This window comes from Staurois parvus, unplaced genomic scaffold, assembly GCF_062004578.1.
Source record: "Staurois parvus isolate SC_StPar_1 unplaced genomic scaffold, SC_StPar_1.0 ptg000244l, whole genome shotgun sequence".
NCBI classification, from domain to species: domain Eukaryota; kingdom Metazoa; phylum Chordata; class Amphibia; order Anura; family Ranidae; genus Staurois; species Staurois parvus.
The window spans coordinates 3,409-29,380 of record NW_028318040.1 but is presented as its reverse complement, the minus strand read 5'-3'; the positions used below and the strand labels follow the sequence as shown (position 1 = coordinate 29,380).

General features: G+C 45.1%; 1 protein-coding gene across 3 annotated transcripts in view; it reads right to left on the bottom strand.

Moving 5' to 3' along the window:
• PAPSS1 (3'-phosphoadenosine 5'-phosphosulfate synthase 1) overlaps window positions 1–12,897 on the bottom strand; it is a 152,900-nt gene extending 140,003 nt beyond the window's left edge. The window contains exon 1 of one of the 3 annotated variants that reach the window (XM_089680495.1): window positions 12,684–12,897. In XM_089680495.1, the coding sequence (XP_089536621.1) occupies window positions 12,684–12,743 (60 nt within the window). In that variant the 5' untranslated portion in view covers window positions 12,744–12,897. Of the gene's footprint in view, window positions 1–12,435; window positions 12,577–12,683 lie in introns of those variants that run through there. The other 2 variants (XM_089680497.1, XM_089680496.1) reach the window with 2 other exon arrangements.
• Window positions 12,898–25,972: the final 13,075 nt, after the last annotated feature.

Genomic DNA, 25,972 nt, shown 5'->3' with positions numbered 1-25,972 from the left:
TGACATTTTATCATACCAGTTGCAAACATATGGATCGCACATGTTCTATTTATATGTGTTTGCTGCTACCTCAAACTTCAGTAAGGTCTATGACCACTACTATTTAATTATTTCAGGTACTTATATAGCGCCGTCAATTTATGCAGCACTTTACATATATATTTTACATTCACATCAGTCCCTAACCCTCAAGGGGTGTACAATCTATGGTCCCTAACTCACATTCATACATACACATACTAGGGCCAATTTAGACAGAATCCAATTAACCTACTGGCATGTCTTTGGAGTGTGGGAGGAAGCCAGAGTACCCAGAGGAAACCCACGCAGGCACAGGGAGAACATGCAAACTCCAGGCAGGAGGTGCCGTGGCTGGGAATCGAACCAACGACCCTAGTACTGCCAGGTGGAAGTGCTAACCATTTAGCCACTGTGCTGCCTATACATTGGTTGAGGGACCTACCCTCTCCCAATGGCTGGTAGATCCTTCCCCTACTATTAGACTTTTTAACTTCTTTTCTCTATATGTCAATGTTGTTTCTGTGATTCCCAACCCCCTCATTAACCCCTGTATGACTGCGTAACAAATATAGGTGGTGTCCAAGAAGCGGGCTTTATTCATGGGTACTACATATACAGTGGGTATAGAAAAGAATCTACACACACACACACACACACACACACACACACACACACACACACACACACACACATTTTGTTGCTTTGCAGCCTGAAATAAAGACACAGTTTTTGCTCTATCCAAAAAATTTCAAAAACAGAATCACCGAGTTTCAAAAAGGATCACCTCTCTCCTAAAACATTACTTGTAAACGTAATCAGGTGTAACTAATGACCTTCTCAATGGCACACACAGCCATTTGACTTTCAACTGTGATCAGCTGTGGTCATTTTGATTAGCTCAGCATGAAAAGAGCTTTCCTGGAGCATATCAGTCCCCGGTAGTGCAACTGAAGCAAACAATCAACTATGGGTGGCAAGGCACTGTCAAAAGATCTCCTGGATAAAGTTGTAGACAAGCACAAGTCAGGAGATGGATACAAAAAAAATTCAAAGGCTTTATCAATGCCTAGAAGCACAGTGAAGTCTATTATTAAGAAATGGAAAGTATTTGGTACAACACAGACCCTGGATCAGAACATCACTCCAAACTGGATGAAAGAGCCAGGAGGAAACTGGTCAGAGAAGCTACCAAGAGACCTACAGCAACTCTGAAGCAGATGCAGGAATTTATGACAAAGGTGACAACAATATCACAAATTCTCCACAAGTGTGGCTTGTATGGGAGGGTTACAAGAAAAAAGCCACTCCGCAAGAAAGACTACATGTAGTCACAACTGAGCTTTGCCAAATGCACCTTGAGGATTCTGAGGCCACATGGAAAAAGGTGTTATGGTCAGATGAGACTAAAATTGAAATACTGATTTGAATATTTCAATAACTGAATTATTGGCCTCAACACTAAACAATATGTCTGGCAGAAATCCCATATAGCTCACCATCCAAATAACACCATTCCTACAGTAAAGCATACATGTGGCAATATCCTGTTATGGGGTGTTTCTCTGCAGAAAGGACTAGAACACTTGTCAGGATAGAAAGAAAAATGGATGGGGCAAATACTATAAAATTCTTGAGGACAATCTGCTGCCTTCTGCCAGAAAGTTGTCAATGGGAAGAAGGTTTACCTTCCAATATGATAATGACCCAAAGCACACAGCAAAAAATGACCACATAGTGGTTGAAGGAGAAAAAGGTGAATGTCGTTGAATGGCCTAGTCAGAGCCCACTAACCCAGGACCCTGCATTCACTATATCTGGTCTCCCACAGTATATACAACATGGAAGTGAAATTATTTTATTAAATATAAACTGCTAAATACCTTTTCTCATCAGCAATTAGTGACTTCTATCAGTGTCCAGCCAAGCACATGTTAAAGCTTGTAGGAGGAGTTTAAATTCTGCTCTAGGAGGATGCAGAACCCCTGACCTCTGTCTGGACATTGCTTATTGGCCCTGTGCTGATCACATGCACTCTCCCAAGAGAAAAAAAAAATATCTCTAGCAATTCACACCAAACTGAGGATGTGCAGAGTGACGATATATCTTATCAGGAGATACGAGGGGGACACTGGAAGAAGGGGAGGATCAGAGAAGTCAGGATCAAACAGCCTTTTCCACAATGCAGAGGATTAACCCCTTAGGTTCCACAGTGAGTATAACAAGCATGCTTTACTGCATATACAGACTGATTTTACTGTTGTGGGTTTAGTAGCACTTTAAACCCCACTGAAATTCTGTAAAATGATTTGAAGACTGCAGTCCGCAAATGGTCACCATCAAATTTAACTGAACATGAGCAGTTCTGCAAAGAAGAGTGGGCAAATATTGCAAAGTCTAGATGTGCAAAAGTTAGTAGAGACATATCCCAACAGACTAAAGGCTGTAAGTAAAGTAAAGCAAAAGGTGGTTCAACAAAATCCTGGTACAAGGGGGTGATCCTTTTTCCAACTCAATGATTCTGTTTTTGAATTTGCTTTTATTTTTTTCTGACGTGTTGGCGTTATATCTTTCACTTGGATGTTACAAGTTGCTAAATACAGCTGGATAAAACAATAAATGTGTCTGTGTTCATTTCAAGCAGCAAAACAACAAAATGTGATTATTTTAACCGCCTCCTGCCCGCCATATAGTGTAATGATGGGCGCAAGGCAGTTCTCTCGTTCTGGGAGGACGTCATATGATGTCGTCCCACTCTAACCGCGCATGCGCGGCTCCAGGGGCGTGCAGCGCGGCGATCGGTGGCGATCACATGTAAATAGAGAAATGCCGGTTATCGGCATTTCTCTCCTCACGAGCTGTCACACTGACAGCTCAAGAGGAGAGGAGAGCCGGTAATTGGCATTCCTCAGAGGGGACATGGGCACTGATCATCAGGGCACTGATGATCAGTGTGCCCTGATGATTAGTGTACCCCAGCAGTGCCACCTGTCAGTGTCCATCAATGCTGCCTGCCAGTGCCCATCAGTGCCTCATCAATGCCACATATCAGTGCCTACCAGTGCATATCAATGCCCCATATCAGTGCCCATCTGAGCTGCCTTTCAGTGCCACCTATCAGTGCCAGTCAGTGCCACCTATCAGTGCCAGTCAGTGCCACCTATAAATGCCCATCAGTGCTGCCTAACAGTGCCAGACATGAGTGCTGCCTCTCAGTGCCCATCAGTGATGCCTGTCAATGGCCATCAGTGCCACCTACTAGCGCCTCCTTATCAGTGCCCATCAATGCCACCTATCGGTGCCCATCAGTGCCCATCACTGCAGCCTCATTGCACACATCAGTGAAGGAGAAAAATCACTTATTTACAAAATGTTATAAGAAAAAAACTTTTTTTTTTCAAAATTTTTAGTTGTTTTTGGTTTGTTTAGCAAAAAATAAAAAACCCAGAGGTTATTAAATACCACCAAAAGAAAGCTCTGTCTCAAAAAAATGATAAAAATTTCATATGAGTACAGTGTTGCATGACCACGCAATTGTCATTCAAAGTGTGACAGCACTGAAAGCTGACCTGGGCAGGAAGGGGGTATAAGTGCCCTGTAGACTAGTGCTTAAAGGGGGTGATTCTTTTCTATACCGACTCTATGTATTCCTGTGTTTGGGAGTGCATGAGCAAGTGCACCTTCAGCACAATGTGATACATTGTATCTTTTCCACTAGTCTATACAAAAGAAACAATGTAAAGATAACACTAGATCAGAGCTGAAGCTTTAGTGGCAGTGTCCATTAATTTCAATGTTAAAGTCAGTGTGTTTAGGTAGATCAAAAAAAAACACACTATTGTTTACTATAGGTGCAAAGAACAAATAAAGCACGCAAATGTGGTATCGCTGTGATCATCAGAAGTAGGAGAATTTATTTAGCAGGTTCTTTGGTGGCGAGTCATAGTAATGGCATAAAAACATACAGCTAAATATTTTTAAAAAACTTACTTTTTTACTATTTGGGGTTAGATTTTTATACATAAAACAAAATCAAGAGATATCCATTAATATTTACAACCAAATGAAATCCAACCTCTCCTGAAAAAAAAAAAAAAAATAAAAAAAAATAAAAAAAAAAAAAATGGTATAATCCCCCTGGATACACTGAATCACAAGGCCTGCGGGCTAAATGCAGCCCACCAGGCCATTTCATGTGGCCCTTATGATTCTCCTGCAGCACCCTCCACCCTCTTCTCAACAGTGGGCAGCAGAGATCCTGCACTTCTCCTTGCAGAAGCTCATCTCTGCCCCCCACCCAGCTCCTGCACTTCTCTGCAGCCTCAGCACCCCCTCATCTCCACCTCCCCTGCTCTCCGCATTCAGCAGACTCCAACTCCAGCCCGACTCCAGACCCTGCAATTTCTGCTTCTCAGCCTAGCCCCCAGCTTCTCTCTGGCAGCAGCACAAGGTAAGGGGGGGTGCACTGTGATGTAGGGGATGTTGGGGGACTCTTGGCTTCAGATGGTGGTGGGGCTTTTGATATCTGATGTAAGTGGGGGCTGGACATGTAGTCCTACAGGTACAATTTGCCCTTTCAAGGCAACCATAATACTGATGCGGCCCGCAATTAAATTAATTAATTGTTGTGATGATATGTACAGTTATGCTAACACATGTCAAAGTTGCAAAATTGGGTTTGGGAGTTAGCCCTGGTTCACGCTGAATGTGACTTCACTTGAAGTACCGCAATTTCAAAGCCGCTGATAAGTGCGATTTGTACCTCCAATTTCACTGCGGCTTGCGACTTCATTTAAATGAAGTCAATGCAAGTTGCAATGAAATCAGAAAAAAGTAGTGCAGGAACTATTTTTGAAATTGCGCTGAAAAAGACAGTGCCATAGAAATACATTAGATGCAACTTCAGGAGTGATTTGGAAATCGCATATCGCACCTGAAGTCGCACCAGTGTGAACCAGGGCTTGGTTTGCATTGACCTTGGTCCTGAAGGGGTTAACAGAATACAGCTCCTTCAGCAAAAAAAGGTTTAGAAGACAAATAGGGTACACTTTGAAATCCCTAGCACAGGCTCACCCTGTGAGTTTTAATAGATGCAGCACACCCACACTTATATTCTTGTTTTTCTCTTTGATGTGTTAAGTGGCCTTTTCTACATGGGTTTATGATTTGCGCTCTGTATGTTTTACAAACAGGTGGCATTACCATCTCCTGGAATCGCTCGCTTTATTGTAAATTGGACTGTTCTGACCTCTGCAATGTAGAGTCGCTATGTTTTGTGTTCTGAAACACTTTTCAGTAAAATTCAATTGGAACCAAAAGTTTCCTCACGTACACAAAGCCTAAATAAAATGAACCAAAGCATTCAATTAAAAAAAAGTTAAAGTGTAACTAAAGGCAAACTTTTTTTTGGACAGAGTAGAAATGGAATAGGACACCTATTAGGATTTTATTGTTGTCTGTGCCCCTGTTATGGAGATTCACCCTCTACATTTGTCCTGTTTACCATTATCATTGAATGTGAAAGTAAAGGAAAATCCCAAATTTTGGGTTGTCCCCAGAAAAGTAATAGAGGGGAAATCGCCCAAACAGAACACTAGTTCTGGTGACTTGGGGGCCCACCCAATGGATTCCAATAACTTGCATGTATTTCCACTTACTTTCTGCTTTGGCTATGGGACAGGAAGTGAAGGGAAATCTCCCCAATGGGAAAAAAACTTTGACAGGGTAGAATGCTCCCTTACTCTATCCCAGGGGTCTCCAAACTTTCAGTACAAAGGGTTGTTTACTGTCCTTCAGACTGTGGCCAGTGGGAGTAACAAATGCCCCAACATTAGTGGACATAAGCAATGCACTTTCATTGGTGTTAATGGGAAGAATAGTGCCCCATAGATGGGGGCAGTGGGAGGAATAGTGCCCCATAGATGGGGGCAGTGGGAGGAATAGTGCCCCATAGATGGGGGCAGTGGGAGGAATAGTGCCCCATAGATGGGAGCAGTGGGAGGAATAGTGCCCCATAGATGGGGGCAGTGGGAGGAATAGTGCCCCATAGATGGGGGCAGTGGGAGGAATAGAGCCCCATAGATGGGGGCAGTGGGAGGAATAGAGCCCCATAGATGTTGGCAGTGGGAGGAATAGAGCCCCATAGATGTTGGCAGTGGGAGGAATAGTGCCCCATAGGATGGGGGCAGTGGGAGGAATAGTGCCCCATAGGATGGGAGCAGTGGGAGGAATAGTGCCCCATAGATGTTGGCAGTGGGAGGAATAGTGCCCCATAGATGGTGGCAGTGGGAGGAATAGTGCCCCATAGATGGTGGCAGTGGGAGGAATAGTGCCCCATAGATGGTGGCAGTGGGAGGAATAGTGCCCCATAGATGGTGGCAGTGGGAGGAATAGTGCCCCATAGATGAGGTCAGTTGGTGGAATAGTGCCCCATAGATGGGTTCAGTTGGTGGAATAGTGCCCCATAGATGGGGTCAGTGGGAGGAATAATGCCGCATTGATGGGGTCAGTGGGAGGAATAATGCCCCATAGATGGTGTCAGTGGGAGGAGTAGTGCCCCATAGAAGGGGCCAATTGGTGGAATAATGCCCCACAGATGGGGTCAGTTATTGGAATAGTAGTGCCCCATAGATGGGGTCAGTTGGTGGAATAGTGCCCCATAGATGGGGTCAGTTGGTGGAATAGCGCCCCATAGATGGGGTCAGTTGGTGGAATAGCGCCCCATAGATGGGGTCAGTTGGTGGAATAGCGCCCCATAGATGGGGTCAGTTGGTGGAATAGCGCCCCATAGATGGGGTCAGTTGGTGGAATAGCGCCCCATAGATGGGGTCAGTTGGTGGAATAGCGCCCCATAGATGGGGTCAGTTGGTGGAATAGCGCCCCATAGATGGGGTCAGTTGGTGGAATGGTGCCCCAAGAGCCAGGTAAAGGCAAGCCAAGGGCCAAATCCGGCCCCTGGGCCATAGTTTGGAGACCACTGCTCTATCCAAAAGGAAACAAAAGTTTTGCCTATAGTCCTATTTTAAGGCAATATACCTATGTTAGGGTATATGTAAACGTGTTTTTGACCATGGCTTTGTTCTACAATGGCTCCCCTAAATGCTGAAGCAAAGCCACAGTACATCTATCACCCCATAGAAAGCAATTGCCAGCACAAGGGGGAGTATACAGAGGAACCACTTTGTTGACTGACAGATAAAAAAAAAAAAAATAAACAAAAAAAAAAAAAAAAACGGCAACATTCTCAAAAAAGTGAATCCTGCCAAAGGGATTTTTCTAATAAATCGCACTGCGAGGTCTGTCCAGAAAGTATCTAGCCATGTAATGTGAAAAGTACATTTAGGCCTCATGCACACTGGATGTTTCTAAGTCTCTCATAAACATCTTCCTATCAGCGGCATTTTGGCATAAAAAACACTTGACACCAGTGTTAACCGCGTTTAGCCGCATCAAGCGTTTGGCCGTTAATTCAATTCAATGGCCAGAATAATTATTTAATCAGGCCACTGAAATGAATTAACCCGCCCAGCGTTAACACGTGTTTAAGCATGTTTACAAGCATCTAGCTTTTTTTTTTTCTGCCAAAACTCAGCTGCTCCTGGGTGAACTAGCAGTGTTTTACCTCTGACTCCAAACTCCTCTAAAAGCCTATCTGTGCGTGGACACGTCAGATAACATGCAGGGGTGTTTAGAGGAAGAAAAAAAAACAAAATGCCAGACGCCCCTAGGAGCAGCTGAAAAATGTACGTGGTTATACCGGGGTTATGGCTGCAGCTGTCAGGCATAACCCTGGTATTGTTTTTAGAGCTGGTGCTGCTCTACGGTGTAAAAGGGATCCTAGGGGCTAATCAGCTACTGGATTACTTTTACAGGTGGTGGAAAGGGTTGTCCCCTCCCTCCCGCCGATGCCTATGGAGCCATACCCCATGCATGTACAGTATTAATTATTCACCGACACAAGCGCAGTATCTTTTGGCCACACGTGTGGAATTAATTTTTGCAATGTGCGGGATGATCATTCCTGTACATGTGCAACATTGGCATTAACATGGCAGCGAGATCCCGTGCATGCGTGATGGTAGCCCTGAAGACCAGTCACTATTGCTGGCATTACTGCACATGAGTTAGGGTTCATGTACACTGCAGCTGATAAACTCACTTTTAGGGGCTGTTCAGCGTTTTTTTCAGCAGCCCCTGAACTCTCCCTAATGTTTTGCATTCAGGAGTAGATTTTATCAGCGTTTCAAATGCCAAATGCTTGTAAATGCGGCTAACCGCGTTTATAAGTGTTTGAAATTTTTTTTTAACTCTTCCATTTCCAGATGCTGTCCAGAGCCTTTTTTCATCATGAAAAATGCATGCAAAGCATTTTCTCGGTACTCAAATGGACCTGGTACACCATACTTTGAGGTTTCGCATGAAAGAAAATATGTTAGACACTACTGCAATAATTTCTGCACAGAAATGAGCTGGAACACATCCAAACACCACAAAAAAAAAAAAAAAAAAAAAAAAAAAAAAAAAAAAAAAAAAAAAACACAACACCACACAGCTAACCTCAACAAATACTGCTCTCTGCTTCTGCTCTCTCCATTTCTCTCAAAATGTCTGAAATAGTTCATTTTTGACTGTTTTTCAGTGCATTCTGGGCATTTTGGAAGGTCTCCGGAGGCTATCTTTAAAAAAACGCTTCTAAAACGCAAATGCTCATAAATGCGGTATGCAAACGCGGCTAAACAGACATTTTTTAACCTATGTTCTCCGGCTGTCAGTTTCCACCATTCAGAAGTGTCCTGTGTACCTGGAGCCTTACTCGTCACCTCATCTATATTTCTCACCTGGGACGCGTTATAGACTGGTAAATTATCAAAGCCCCCCCCCCATTCCCTCTGCGCAGGTGCAGTGCAAATTTCTTGTGCCCCCGTTTGTGCCCAACCACATGATGTAAACAGACTGGAGACTGGCAGATTAACATGCTGAGCTCCACTCCGGTGATGAAGCCAAGGATGGGCAGCCACTGTAGGGGAAGGTCAGCCAGGAATCTTCTCCTTTGAGGAAGGAAGCAGGAGGAGCCGTGAGGTGACCAGTACCTGTACTTGCACTGTGCCACAGCTCTTTTCCCCCCATGCAGTACCATTGCTCCACTGGGGTCAATTCACTCAAGGAACCAATTCACTGGGGTCAATTCAACCCATATGAAATGGTTAGGTTTTTTTACACAAATAGAGCTTTCTTTTGGTGGTATTTACTTGCCATTGTGAGTTTTATTTTTTGCGCTATAAAAAAAAAAAAAGAGCAAAAATTGTGAAAAAAAAAAAAATGCTTTGTTTCTTATAAAATTCTGCAAACAGGTCATTTTTCTCCTTCACTGATGTGCGTTGATGAGGCTACACTGATGAGCAGCACTGATGGGCACGGATAGGCAGCACTGATGTGCACTGATAGGAGGCACTGATGGGCGGCATTGATGATGCTGCACTGATGGGCACAGGTGGGCGGCACTGATGGGCACGCAGGGGGGAGTATCCTGGAATGACGTTCCACAATGTCATTGATTACACAACTGCACTGGAGCCGTTCTTTGGCTATAGCGTGGTTGGGAAGTGGTTAAAAAAAGAACAAACACATTGGTTATTTATCACCTGGCAGTAGACAGTCGGTATTTTAGCAATGTACAAAATAACAATTTCAGGAACTCTGCACTGGCCTGTAAGTTGAAGTATACAATGTATCAGTGTGGAAATGTTCTGCCCTGAGCTCAGGATAGAAAATAAATTGTAACATTTCACCAGAGGGAGATGGTTGAGGGAATTAAAGCACACTAGAATGTTGCAAGTGGTTGTAAAGGTTCAAGGTTTGTTTTACCTTTGTGCATTCTATACCTGAAGGGAAAAAACCTTTTGTGTGCAGCAGCGCCCCCTAATACTTACCTGCGCCCCATCTCGATCCAGCGATGTGCACGACAGTCTCGGCTCTCAGGAAACTCTTCCTCCTCCTGGCTGAGAAAGCAGCAAGAGCCATTGGCTACCGCAGCTGTCAATCACAGCCAGTGAGCCAAAGAGGAGAGAGAGGGCGTAACACTGAGTTGTGGCTCTGTGTGTGAATGGACATGCAGAGCAGCGGCTCGGGAGCTAGCCTGTTTGGGTGCCCCCATAGCACGTTTCTTGCTCTGAGGGTATTCGGCAGGATGGAGGGGTCAGAAGAGCCAGCGGGAGACCCAACAAGAGGAGGATGTGGGCTGCTCTGTACAAAACCACTGCACAGAGCAGGTAAGTATAACATGTTTGCTTTTTTAAATCATTTCCTTTAATATCACTTTCATAATAATTCTGTGTGCATTTTCTTCCTTTGGTGCAGTGGTAACATATAAAAAAAAGAAAATGTGAAAAAAACAAATGCCAAAAATAACACGAAATTGAAGTGCTAACTATCGTAGAACAAATATTTAATGCATTCCATAAATAAAGCATTTTTTAGTGAATGGACTTCTTTTTAGATAAACACCACATGCACTTCTGCATTCTCCTCCACGCCACTGGCGTGCACTTCTGCTCTCTTCACCACGCCACCAGCATGCAATTCTGCACTCTCCACCAGCACACAAGTCTTTACCTTCTGCCACTGTATTAGCATGTCTCTACTCTGCCACAGAACCAGGCACATGCTTCTTCACTCTCTGCCACTGACTCCATGGGTACCTTTACATCTCCGCCACTGCACTACTGTGCATGTCTCTACTCTGCCGTGGATCCAGGCACATGCTTCTTCACTCTCTGCCACTGACTCCATGGGCACCTTTACATCTCCACTACTGTGCATGTCTTTACTCTGCCATGGATCCAGGCACATGCCTGGATCACTCTCTGCCACTGTGACTCCATGGGCACCTTTACATCTCCACCACTGCACTACTGTGCATGTCTCTACTCTCCGCCAATGAAATGATGCACATCACTTTATTCTCCACCACTGCACCAATCTACACTTCAGCCTCTGCCTACACATCCACCACTACACGAATGTGCACAGGACCCCTCTCACCTACCGTAATGACGCCACAGCACCATTCTCCTTCATAAGACCAGCACACGTGTTCGCTCTGCTCTCCACTACTATTCCAACACATGTCCTATGTTCAATGATCCGTCACACATGTACTCACTCTGCTCTCCGCCACTGCCCCAACACATGTCCCATGTTCAATGATCCGCCACACATGTACTCACTCTGCTCTCTGCCACTATTCCAACACATGTCCTATGTTCAATGATCCGACACTTGTACTGACTCTCCCCCATTGGGTGCCCCAACACATGTCCCATGTTCAATGATCCGACACACATGTACTCGCTCTCCTCCATTGGGTGCCCCAACACATGTCCCATGTTCAATGATTCGACACATGTACTCGCTCTCCAGTGCCCCAACACATGTCCCATGTTCAATGATCCAACACACACGTACTCGCTCTCCTCTCTCCCATTGGGTGCCCCAACACATATCCCACATTCAATGATCCGACACATGTACTCGCTCTCCTCCATTGGGTGCCACAACACACGTCCCACGTTCAATGATCCGACACATGTACTCGCTCTCCTCCATTGGGTGCCACAACACACGTCCCACGTTCAATGATCCGACACATGTACTCGCTCTCTTCCATTGGGTGCCACAACACACGTTCCACGTTCAGTGATCCGACACATGTTCTCGCTCTCCCCCATTGGGTTCCCCAACACACGTCCCACGTTCAGTGATCCGATACATGTACTCGCTCTCCTCCATTGGGTGCCCCAACACACGTCCCATGTTCAGTGATCCGACACATGTACTCGCTCTCCCCCATTGGGTTCCCCAACACACGTCCCACGTTCAATGATCCGACACATGTACTCGCTCTCCTCCATTGGGTGCCACAACACATGTCCCATGTTCAATGATCCGACACATGTACTCGCTCTCCCCCATTGGGTGCCACAACACATGTCCAATGATCCGACACATGTACTCGCTCTCCCCCATTGGGTTCCCCAACACACGTCCCACGTTCAATGATCCGACACATGTTCTCGCTCTCCTCCATTGGGTTCCCCAACACACGTCCCACGTTCAATGATCCGACACATGTACTCGCTCTCCCCCATTGGGTGCCACAACACACGTCCCACGTTCAATGATCCGACACATGTTCTCGCTCTCCCCCATTGGGTTCCCCAACACATGTCCCACATTCAATGATCCGACACATGTACTCGCTCTCCTCCATTGGGTGCCCCAACACATGTCCCATGTTCAATGATCCCACATGCTTTTACTAGCTGAAAAGAAGAATCTCAGACTGATGTGAAAAAGAGGCACAAGGAGCAAACAGCAGTAACAATCAGTACTCCGTGCAGAGTACAAAACGACCTTTACCATAGCAACCAGTCTAGTGTTGGTGAGAGGAATGTCACCTCCATCTTCCGGAGCGGAGTACACAGGTCACTGGCCCCGACCCCCACTGATGGTCCATACACCAGGCCGGCAGGATGCGGTCCTCTCCTGGGCTCCCCGGGCAGTCTGCCACACATCATAGCCCACACGTCACCTCCCCTCTCCCACGAATCAGAGCGCAGACTCCTCAGGAGAACTTTGCCAGCGTTGTCACTGTGCCCCACACTCACCCAGTTCTGCAGCTTCCCTGTCAGCTTCACCTTCTTGTTCCTGCTCTCTGAGATCTCCATGGTGGCTCCCCGGGAAGGTGATCGCCGTCCTCGCACTCTGGATTGGATGTATGCGGGAGAGATGAATGAGATGCCCGGGGAGAAGGGGAGTGTCCGCACAGAGCCGCCCCCACAGCCGTACAGGAGCAGAGGAGGAGGCAGAGCGCATGCGCCGAGGCTCGGAAGTGAAGTAAAGCTGAGCTCGGTCGGGTTACAGTCAGCTGCAGGAAGTGATGAGCTGTGACTGGAGGAGAGGGGGACACGTCAGCTCTGCCTCTCCACACGTCTTCAAGCGATTTTGGAGTAGAATTGCACGTTTTTGCAGCTTTTGTAAGATTTTTTTCATCAGCGTTTAGGAGCAGAAAAAAATGTTTTGGGAGGGGTTTCCCAGCAGAAGAAAATGCTGAACACTCTTAAACGCGCCTAATGGCATTTCCGGCTTTTTTTTCTTCATGTACTAGTAGGCTTCATGCACACCAGCTTTTTTTTTTTTCCAACCACTTGCCTACTGGGCGCTTTTACCCCTTTCATGCCCGACCAAATTTCAGCTTTCAGCGCTCTCCTACTTTGACAATTGCGCGATCATGCAACACTGTACCCAAACTAAATTTTTATCATTTGAGACAAAGAGAGCTTTCTTTTGGTGGTATTTGATCACCACTGAGCATTTAAGAGTTTAACTAAAAAAGACCAAAACGTTTGAAAGAAAAAAAAAAAAGATTTTCTTAGTTTCTGTTATAAAGTTTTGTAAATAAGTAATTTTTCTCTTTCACTGATGGGCAATGACAGGCTGCGCTGATGAGGAGTCACTGATGGGCAATGATAGGCTGCACCGATGAGGAGTCACTGACGGGCAATGACAGGCTGCGCTGATGAGGAGTCACTGATGGGCAATGATAGGCTGCGCTGATGAGGAGTCACTGATGGGCAATGATAGGCTGCACTGATGAGGAGTCACTGGTGGGCAATGACAGGCTGCGCTGATGAGGAGTCACTGATGGGCAATGATAGGCTGCACTGATGAGGAGTCACTGGTGGGCAATGATAGGCTGCGCCGATGAGGAGTCACTGATAAGCAATGATAGGCTGCACCGATGAGGAGTCACTGGTGGGCAATGATAGGCTGCGCCGATGAGGAGTCACTGGTGGGCAATGATAGGCTGCGCCGATGAGGAGTCACTGACGGGCAATGATAGGCTGCGCCGATGAGGAGTCACTGACGGGCAATGATAGGCTGCGCTGATGAGGAGTCACTGACGGGCAATGATAGGCTGCGCCGATGAGGAGTCACTGACGGGCAATGACAGGCTGCGCCGATGAGGAGTCACTGACGGGCAATGACAGGCTGCGCCGATGAGGAGTCACTGATGGGCAATGACAGGCTGCGCCGATGAGGAGTCACTGATGGGCACTGATAGGCTGCGCTGATGAGGAGTCACTGATGGGCTGCGCTGATGAGGAGTCACTGATGGGCAATGATAGGCTGTACTGATGAGGAGACACTAATGGGCAATGATAGGCTCCACTGATGAGGAGTCACTGATGGGCAATGATAGGCTGCACTGATGAGTCACTGATAGGCTGCACTGATGAGAAGTTGCTGATGGATACCAATAGGCTGCACTGATTCAACTGATAGACACTATTGGCTGCACTGATGGGGCTACACTGATCACCAGGACACTGATGATCAGTATAGATGTTCCCCTGCGAAATGCAGCTTACCAGCTCTCCTCTCCTCACTCACTATCAGCAATTGGAGAGGACTGCTGATAAAAAGCTTTTTCTATTTACCTGGTGATCATCAGTGATTGGACACAGCTGGTCAAATGGTAAAAGTAGCTGTGATTGGGCCGTTCCTTTGTCATGTGATCAGCTGTGTCCGAAGGACACAGCTGGGGGTGCGGTTCTGGGAGGACATCTATGGACACCCTCCTAGAACTAGCCAACTGCACTGTAGCCATCTTTTGGCTATAGCACAGTCGGGAAATGGTTAAAGTGTTACTAAACCCACAACAGTAAAATCAGTCTGTATATGCAGTAAAGCATGTTATACTCGCTGTGGAACCTAAGGGGTTACTCCTCTGCATTGTGTAAAAAGGCTGTTTGATCCTGTTTTCTCTGATCCTCCCCTTCTTCCAAAGTCTCCAATCCATCTCCCGATAGAACACAGACTCAGAGACACTGCACATGCTCAGTGTGGTGTGTACTGCCAGTTTTTTCTTTTTCTTGGGAGGGTGCATGTGATCAGCACAGGGCTAATCAGCTAAAAAAAACTCCTGTAGAAACCCACTAGACCTGGGGGTTTTTTCCAGTCAAAAAACATTGATTATAGTCTATGTGTGCATGGACACATAGGATAACATGCTGGGGAGTTTACTGGCTGTAGAAAAAAAACACCAAAAGCAGCCGCTGTAAAAACGTCCAGTGTGCACAAGGATTACAGCTCAAACACTGGTAATGGCATTTTTAGGAGCATTTGTATTTTATTAGCATTTTTACGGTACCTGTAGGGGGGGGATAAAAAGCTAGAAAAAAAAAAACATTTTAGTTTAGCATTTTTTTTTCTGCTGGAAAAAAGCAGCAAAAAAACTCTACAAAAACAATCTTCTTTCTGCCCTTAGATGCTGAAGCACGAAAAATGCTAATAGCCTAAAGGAGTGTGAATGGACACAGGATAACACTAGCTTCTAGGAGCAGAAAAAAAATATGCTGATGATAGCTTCTAGGAGCTTAACCCCTTCACGCCTAAGGGTAAAACAAATCTTAACTCCTAACAACAATTTTGCAACTTTGACACGTTTTAGTAAACTGTACATATAGTCACAACTACTTTGTACATTCAGGTAGAATATACCTTGGGGTTTTTTTAACCACTTGCCTACCAGGCACTTATACCCCCTTATTTACCAGGCCAATTTTCAGCTGTCAGCGCTGCTGCACTTTGATTGACAATTGTGCGGTCATGCAACATTGTACCCATATAAAATGTTGATCTTTTTTTCTCACAAATAGAGCTTTCTTTTGGTGGTATATAATCGCCACTGGGCGCTTTACTTTTTGCGCTATAAATAAAAAAAGTGCAAAAAATTTGAAAAAAAAAAAAGTTTCTTTGTTTTATTATAAAATTTTTCAAACAGGTAATTTTTCTCCTTCACTGATGTGCGTTGATGAGGCGGCACTGATGGGCACTGATAGGCAGCACTAAAGGGCACTGATAGGCAGCACTAATGAGGTGGCACGGATAGGCGGCACTGATAGACAGCACTAATGAGGTGTCACGGATAGGCGGCACTAATATGCAGCACTGATAGGCGGCACTGATAGGTGACACTGATGATGGGTACTGATAGACGGCACTGACTGGCATCACTGCTGGGCACTGACTGGCGGCACTGACTGGCACAACCGGTGGGCACTGACTGGTGGCACTGACTGGCAGCACTGCTGGGCTGCACTGGTGGGCAGCACTGGTGGGTGGGCACAGGTGGGTGGCACTGGTGGGCACAGGTGGGTGGCACTTCTGGGCACAGGTTTGTGACACTGCAGAGTGGCACAGGTGGGTGCACTGCTGGGCACAGGTGGGTGATCTGCTGGGCACAGGTGGGCGGAGCTACTGGGCGCACTGCTGGGCACAGGTGGGCGGAACTTGCGGGTGGCACTGCTGGGCACCGATCATCGGCACTGATCATCAGTGCCCTGATAATCGGTGCCGATCCTCGCTCTGACAACTGCCGGTTCTCGGCAGTACTTTCCTCACGATCTGACAGCGTGAGGAAAGTGCAGCCGAGAACCGGCACTTGCATTTCCCTCCGCGGTGTCCAATGGACACCGCTGATCACGTGGTAAAAGGCCGCTGTGATTGGCCTTTTACCACATCACGTGATCAGCTGTGTCCGTAGGACACAGCGATCACGGAGATCGCCGGGTGCACGCCCCCTGGGGCGCGCAGGAGAGCGCGTTCTGGGGGGATGTCATATGACATCCACTCAGAACTGGCCGGCCGCAGTGCAGCCGTCATTCGGCTATCTGCAGTCGGCAACTAGTTAAAACAAATTGGGATTTTATTTGGTGGTAAATGGTAATGGATATCTCCTGATTTTTTTTTATTTATTTATTTTTTTTTATATAGCAAAGAAAAACTTAAATAGTAAAAAAAACCCACACATTTATATTAATTTAGTTTTATATTTCTTCCTATTACCATAACCAACCACCAAAAACCAACTAAAAATAATTTCTCCAGCTCTTGACGATCACAGCAATATCACATATGTGTATGTTAGTTATTGTTTGTACCCATAGTACAGCCCAGAAACAATAGTGCGCATGTTGCTCTTTTTTTTTTTTTTTTTTTATCCTGCCACTAACTAGCAGGATAAAAAAAAACTTTAATATACTAAATTAAAAATGATACAAATTTAAAAATTAAATAAAAAAAAATGCTGACAAAAAAAAAACTCTTGACCCTGACCCAAACACTAACCTAGATCAAACCTTTGATCTTGGTATTTTTATTTATTTTATTACTATTATTTTTATACAAACACTTTTTTTCTATCTGAAAGGACAGAGAGAGATACAATGCATCTCTCTCCTTCATTCAGAGAGAGAAAATGGGGGGAGGGCTTCACAGTGATTTATCATTGTGATATCCAATCAGAGGCTTTCACAGCGATCATGTGACCCAGAATCGGGTCATGCTCAAAAAACACGTTGCACCTTTCAGGCTCCATTCACATTTGGGTGTTTTGTATCATGGGCAGGATTGCGGCGATTCTGCCCGCAATACCAAAAATGACAAATTGCATCACGCGTGTTCAGGTGCCATTCATTTTCAATAGCAACTAAAACATGGTGAGATTCTTGTACCCAAAATGAAGCTCCTGCTCCTTTTATGGCCACAAGCTTTGCATGATGCGCTTTTCCATGATTGTAGAGTGATTTATCACAGCAGAACCTCACCGGGTTTTAGATGCCATTGAAAGTGAATGCCACCTGAACACACATGATGTAATTTGTCATTTTTGCACAGTGTTTGGGGATCGCAGGCACAATCATGGTGATTCTGCTCACGGTACAAAACACCCAAATGTGAACTGCACCTCGGGCATTTCCATTGAAGTCTATGGGGATAAAACCGCTCAATTCTGCCTGAAAAGTAGCTCATGTACAGTACTTTGAGCTACAAAATACTGAAGTGTGAACGGGGCCTAATAACTTACTAAGGGCCTCATGCACAAAGGATGTCAAAAACGCCACTTTTACATGTTTGATTTTTTTTCTGCCTCTAAATGCCCCTGTATGTTAGCCTACGAGTCCAGCAACACATATGCATTTAGAGAAACGCACCAAAGCCAAATGGACATTGAGGCTAATGCTATGCACAATTATGCATTCATGCGCTCTAATGGCCAGAATAAGTTACTATTATGGCTAATAGAATGTTTTAACGCTGAATGCACATTCAAATCACGACTTTAGGCGCATTTTTTAGCTGCGTTATTCCTCCACTGGAGCAAAGGCATCCAGGGGTAGAAAACAATCATTCTGTGTGCATGCGGCATTATAAAGCAAGGACTCTGACATTCAGCACACATTCCTGGTTCAGTTTTTTGTTTGAGTGATAGCAATTGATTCATCTCTGGTGGAAGTGACATGTCTGCTTAGGGCCACATTCACCCTGGCAATAAGGGCCGGTGCTAATAGAGATTTTTGCTGCAGCTCTCAGCAGCCACCGCTGAAGCGATTTGTGGCTTTCTGCACAGCTAGTGACTACGTTGATCTCTGCTGGACACACACAAAATGATTAGCTGAACGGGGCCGGAAGCTGCACCTACCTGCTGAGAGCTGCAGCAGGAACTGCTGCTACAATTTGCACAGGCACTTGTCACCAGTGTTAATGTAGCCTTAGGCCTCATGCAAACAGGTGGTTTAGCCCATGCAGCATGAACAATTTCATTGTCCAGGAGATAGTTGCTACATACATCTCAATGCTCACTGGGGGGAGCAGGTACCTGATTTTGACAGGTACCCGCTCCCACTTCCAGCTGAGTTTGCTGCGGCAAACTGAAACGGAAGTTCGGTACCCCCCACAGCCCTCTGGGACACTTCCAAGGTCCGAGAGGACTGCAGTCCATTCACAAAGCACCTCACGCATACACAGTAGGCGGTGGAGCCGTAAGGCTTCCCTGCCAGTTTCCCTTAGTCAAGATAGTGGTGCCAACACCCAACACGGGGTCCTCAGGGTGAGGACACCGCTGGATGCCTCAACAGGTTAAGTGCCCTCCTATTAAAAGTCAGCAGCCACAGTATTTGTAGCTGCTGACTTTTAATATTTTTGGGGGAGATTGCTGGGGCTGGAACTCTGCTTTAAAGTGGAGTTCCACTCAAAATTGGAACTTCCGGTTTAATGCTTTGTCCCCCGCCCCCCATTAAGGATTGGCACCTTGGGGAGCGGGTACCCAAATTTGACAGGTACCCGCTCCCACTTCCACTGCAAACGCCTAGGCGCTCGGAAGCAGAAGTTGTCCTACCCCCTCCCTCCCCGTAGTCTTCTGGGATACGTGACAGGTGCCAGAAGACTATGGGGCCATTCAAAAATGCAGTGCTTCTTGTGCATGCGCAGTGGGCACCCGGCTGTGAAGCTGCAAGCTGTCACAGTCGGGTGCCCACTCTAAAGATGCCGGCGCCAGGGAGAGAAGACAGCCGGTGAAACTAGTGGTGGTGAGGACACTGAGGGACAGGTAAGTGGCTGTATTTTAAAAGTCAGCAGCTACAGTTTTTGTAGCTGCTGACATTTTTTCTTTTCAGCTGGAACTCCGCTTTACGGAGATAACGTAGATTATCTCATTACAATGACACCTGAAAGTGGGATATATTAGGCAACAAGTGAACATGCTGGCCATGAAATTTATGTATTAAAAGCAGAAAAATGAGCAAGTGTAGGGATATCAGACATTTTCAAGGGCCAAATTGTAATGACCAGATAGCTGGGTCAGAGCAACTCCAAAACTGTAGCTCTTGTGCGATGATCCTGGGCTGCAGTCAGGACCTAAAAAAAAGTGGTCCCAGTGAACTTGGGAGACCAAGGCTCATTGCTGCACATGGGAGCGAAGGCTGGCCCGTGAAGTTCAATCCAATGGAAAAGCTACTGTAGTTCAAATTGTTAAAAAAGTTAATGCTGGTTCTGATAAAAAGAGGTCAGAACACACAGCACATCTGTTTGTTGTGTATGGGCTGCATAGTCACAAGACCAGTGAGGGTGCCCATGCTTAACCATGTCCACAACCAAAAGTGTCTACAATGGGCACCTGAGTATCAGAAGTGACCACAGAGCAATGAAAGAAGGTGGCCTTGTCTGAGGAATCCCATTTTCTTTTACATCTTGTGGATGGCCGGCTGCGTGTGCCGCTTACCTGGGGAAGAGATGGCACCAGGAAGAAGGCAAGCCAGCAGAGGCAGTGAACTGCTACCGATACCACAGCATACCTGCAGAGGTCTGGTGGAGTCTATACCTCAACGGCTCACAGCTGTTTTGGTAGCAAAAGGGGGACCTATTCAATATTAGGTGGGTTTTTATAACGTTATGGCTGATTGGTGTGTGTCTGTGTACATATATGGCCTTGTATGTAAGTATCACTATGAATATAGTCTAGCTAATGCATATTTCAGCCTGTCATTGATGTGGACAGGCTGTAGTTGTGCCTGCCATGTGCCAACATACACCTGCTTTGTACAAAATATAGTCCATATACGCAGTCAACAGTGGGAATCTGATTCTTTCCAGCGAAAAAACTATCCTCATGCACACAATGTGTTTAAAAACCCAGCCATAGTGCAGCTTGTATAGATTAGTGGCTGGCTCCACCACTGTACACATGTAACCACTCATCTGAGCACTAACATGTAACAAGGGACTCGGCTGGACCTGGACCCAGGGTATTAATGTGAGGAAGAACAAAAAAGAAAAAAGAAGCGCACCAACCTTGCGCATTACCTCAGTAACCAAAATTTATTAAATAAAAGAATGGTACTCACAAACAGCGAATAAAAACAGGCATGTCTGTCCTCAAAGGGACTTTAAAGGCAAGATGCAAATGCGAATCCCATCATGGAGGAAGCCACTCAGTACAGCTGACGCGTTTCGAAGGACAAGCCTTCTTCCTCAGAGCTTTTTTCCTTTTTTCTTTTTTGTTCTTCCTCACAGTTCTGTTTGGGCTTCCCCAGCCTTGGTGTGGAGCTGCACGACCTTAACTATTTCGGTGGTCCCCTCCTTGCTTTTTTGGAGTCTGATTCCATCTACTTACCACCAGTCTGGGTCCCGGAGCGCAGGAGATATCGCATTTGGCCCAGGGTATTAATGATCACAGATAATCATCCAGTTTGGATACAGAGAGGCTGCACCTCCTCCGCAGGAACACACATTAAAAAAAAAGAAAAAAAACACCAGACGGATTCCAACCTTTCCACACTCAACTCAAAATAGAAAAAAAAATATGGTTTTAGATACTTTAAGGGCTTTTTCACACTTGTGGTAGTCCTTGCCACACCTCTGAAAAGGGCTATCCTATTCATTCTTCCAAGAGCCGGTCGCCTGGCCAAACTGAGCAATTGGAAAAGAAGGGCATTAGTAAGAGGTGACCAAGAACCCAAAGGCAGCTCTGACTGAGTTCCAGAGATCCTGTGTGGAGAGCTTTTTTGCAAGTTCTAAGCTGGCTTTAATGCGTTTTGCACCGAAGAGAGGCTTCCATCTAGCTATTCTGCCGTAAAGCCCAGATCGATGGAGGGCTGCAGTGATGGATGTCCTTCTGGAACTTTGTCCCATCTCCACACAGGATCTCTGGAGATCAGTCAGAATGACCATTGGGTTCTTGGTCACCTCTCTTAGTAAGGCCCTTCTCCCCCAATTGCTCTGTTTGGCCAGGCAACCAGCTCTTGGAAGAGGACCTGGTTGTAACAAACTTCATCCACTTGAGAAATATGGCGCTCTTGGGAACCTTCAGTGCAGCAGAAATTTCTTGTAGCCTTCTCCAGATCTGTGCTTCGCAATAATCCTGTCTCTGAGCTCTGCCGGCAGTTCCTTTGTTTTCATGGCTTCTTCCTTTTTTTTTTTTCTCATACAGTATGCATTCTGAGCTGTGAGGCCTTTTATATAGGGGTGTGTGCCTTTCCAAATCATGTCCAATCAATTGAATTTACCACAGGTGGACTCCAATCAAGGTGTAGAAACATCTCGGCAACGGTCAAGAGAAATGGGAGGCTAAATTTCAAGTGTTATTGCAAAGGGACTGAATACTTATGCCAATATGATATTTCAGTTTTTTATTAAATTTATAGACATTTCTAAAATTCTGTTGTCATTTTGTCATTATGGGGTACTGAGTGTAGATTAATGGGAAACAAATTAAGTTAAACAACTTTAGTATCAGGCTGCAACAGAACAAAACTGAAAAAGTGAAGGGGGTCTGAATGCATTGCATATGATGTGTTGGGGGCTGGCAGGACCTAGGCAACAATGATGTCTTCCTACTTCAAGCAAGATCCATTGGAATGTCCAGTAGTTTGAAATCTTGTTGAGAAGTTGATCCTTCGCTGTGTTGCAGAATCTTCTTGTGAAATGTGGAGTATTCAGCATTCCCTGGGATCTCGTCAGCAGAATGGTGATGTCACCCCAAACACTATGGCAACTGAAGGAAAGGTTTTCTCATTTATTTCCCCACAGGATTTTTTAAAAGTGGTACCAAAGGCAGAAAAAAATGACATATTTGATGCAGTCTGTCACTAGCACTAACAAAGTAGACTGTTTTCTGAGTCCCTCCAGTACCATTTTTTTTTCTCAGTTGATCCTTTAGTTATTTTTCAACTTCCTTTGACAGACCAAGCAGTGCAGAAAAAGTGGCAGTTAGAGGGCTGAAACAAACAATTTAAAGAAAGTGTAACACTTACCTTTGTTTCAGTGTTCCAATGCCTGTGAGCTCCTACAGAAGACTGTGAGCAGGCGGCCAGATTTATTTTATTGCAGAAGAGAAACTGCATGTATCTTCTGCAATAAAGAGCCTGTCTGCTTGCAGTGGTTTTTTTATATTAGAATTTAGTTCTGCTTTAACCCTCTGTTCACATCAAGCCCGACTTTGAAATCATGCGACTTACAGTGAAGTGCATGTACTACTTTTGAAATCGGTTCAGCTCCAACCAAGTCGGAACCTCATCGATATGACCGTTTCAGTTGTGGACAATAAGGTGCGACTTGGCATGCAAGTTTAAAGTCGCAGGTCATGCAAATCGCATGCCAATTCACAACCAGTGTGAATCAGGGCTAAAGGCTGCATTCACTTGTTCTAAAAAATAGCCTATGCAGTCAAGCAGCCCCAGTGGGTATTAAACTGCACAGCTTTGTAAAATATTAATTTGTTCCATTGTCATACTTGTAGACTATTAGGCTCCCTTGAAGCCTGGCCGTAAAACTTCCATTTAGTAACACCCATGTCCTGCCTTGTTGCTATGCTGTGAAAACCGTTGGTTTTCACTTCTGTAATGCTAAGAGTGAATGTTCAATGGTTTTCATAGCATAGCAACAAGACTAGACATGGGGAGCACTAATTATGCTACTGGGGCTTGCTAATGTTTCAAACAGCAAGGGTTAACCTCTACATCTACAGTATACTATAAAAAAGAAGAGAATACATCCCAAGGTAGGTAGGTTAGCTGCACTTTTGAAGCGGTTGAGTTGCCTGTCTCTTCTACTCTTCATAGGTGCTTGAAGGGAAGAATATTATTGAATATTGGTGTTTTGTGTTCTTGCTGTATTTACTGTTCAGCACTTTCACTGTAATAATGGCACTTGGTCTATAATGAGCTGATGTTCTATTATAGTTCCACAAGATGGCAGTAATAGCATACAGAGGTCCCTGAACTGTAAGTAACACCCTGGTCACATCAAAGACAATTTTACAGTGAAGTTGCACGATTTCAAAATCGGGTGACCTGCCGATTTCAGGTGCGATTTGCAAGACCTCTGACACAGATGTCTATGCAAATCTCAACAAAAGTAGCGCATGCACTACTTTAGAAAATCGGTGCGACTCAGCATACGATTTGTAAGTCGCCTGGCATGCAAATCGCATGACAAATTGCACCTGATGTGACTGGGGCTAAAGGAAAACTATCAAAAAGTCTGTAGGTGGCCATTAGGCTTGGTTCACACTGGATGCGATTTAAAATCACGCATTTTGTTTGCGATTTCACTGCATTTTCTGAAGATTTCCCAATGATTCTTGCATTTTTCAGTGAATTTTCTATTGTAGTCTATATGTGAAATCACAACAAACTGCAGAAAAAGCAATATAAGAACTACTTTTGAAATCGCGCTGCAGCAAATCGTCTATGTTAAGACATTATGTGACAGTATGTGAGATTCACATTCATTAGATCCGATTTCAGGTACGATTTCAATTCCCAAATCACACCTGAAATCGCGGATTTACAGACCTCTTCTTCTGGAAATGCTACCTGTCTTGTAGTCATGCTGAATCAATGGTTTTCTAGTTATCACGCAGCTGTTAGTTATTCACCCAGACCTTTTTTCTTTGTTAGAGTTCTAGTCCTGTCCATAGAGTTGAGGTATTCCTGTTCTTACCATCTCTTCAGAACAATCTGTGACGTGGCTGCAAGGCACTATAAAACACTGTGGGGTTGGCTCTGCCATCTTCACAAGTTTTTGTCACTGAAAGGAGAGGTGGGGAACAGCAATAATAAAATCACAAAATGCCATCAAGAGGGAGCAGCAGGAGTAGCCTGGTGGTTAGCACTTCTGCCTTTCTGCAATGAGTTGCTTGGTTCAAACTCTGGTCAGGACACTATCTCCTAGAAATTGGTATGCTTCCCCTTTGCTTGTGTGGGATTCCTTGGGAACTCTGGTTCCCTCCCACACTCCAAAGATTTGTTGATAAGTTGATTGACTCCAGTCTAAATTGGCCCTTGTGTGTGTGTATGCATTTGAGATAGGGACCTTAGATTGTGGGTTCCTTGAGGGCAGGGACTGATGTGAATGAATAGTATTTAAAGCACAGCTCAAGCACTATATAAATGCCTGTAATAGATAAATAGCGGTCAGTACAATTTATCTAACCTACCCAATCAGTCAGTGGTTTATTTAGGTTTTGTGCTGCCCTAGGCAATACAAAAATTGGACGCCCCTCCTCCTCGGCGTAGAGAGCCTGACACCAACCAACACCAAACCCCCTCCCCCCCACGGAGAGAGCCTGACAGTGACCAACAACACCCCTGCCCCATAGTCCCCTCACCCGTGAGAGCCTTTCACTAACACCCATTCTCCCAGTGACAGAGCAAAAGACCTTTACAGCTCTGGACATCCCCGGGAATGACAGTCGGGCTCTGCATACACCATCAAGCAGCCCGAAGCCTCTCTCAGATCCCACCTGGTCCCCATGCTGCATATGCTCCTTCTTCCAGGGGGCAGTGCTGCCCCCCTAAAAAATGCCGCCCTAGGCAAATGCCTTGTTTGCCTTGTGGTAAATACACCTCTGCAATCAGTAACAGCAACTGACTGGCCCCATCTGCAAGCACCTATATACATGAGATCATCAATGCAAACCGGCCCAAAATGACTGGTTCAGGCAACCATGGTTTTATGTGTATGGATTCCATTAAGATTACTATAAATGTTTAGATTATCTGCAGAAAAGGTTTGCTATAGGAATTTACTGCTAACCGTCATATATATCCAGTTGCAGACTCTGGACGTGTTCGACACACCCAACAACTGCCATCATTGTACAGAGGGAATGTGTAACACAGCCAGACCTTCTGCTCTGCTGCCAGGACCTCCCCTGTTCCAGTACTTGGCAATTCAGCTCTGATTAATCAAAAGCAGCATTGCCAAGTACAGAGAGAATGTTCTGTCAGCTGGAGCTGTCTAAAAGAAAAAGCAGTCTGGCAATGTTTATCAATGTTGCTCAAAGGAAACATTGTTTCATTTTGTATCTGTTTATCCATCTACAGATCAAAGTGTTCTTTTTTTTTTTTTTTAATTAAATGTTCCTCTATTTTTCCCCTTATTAAACCGTAGATTTTTTTTGTTAGTTTCTATTTTAATAACTAATAATATTTAAACTTTTTTGTTTTGTACATTAATATGCGCATTTTGTTACGTTTACTTGTTTAAGGATTGCGAGGCAATATTCATGAAAAGAAAGCTGACCACTGTATTAGGTAAACCTTGCTAGTGC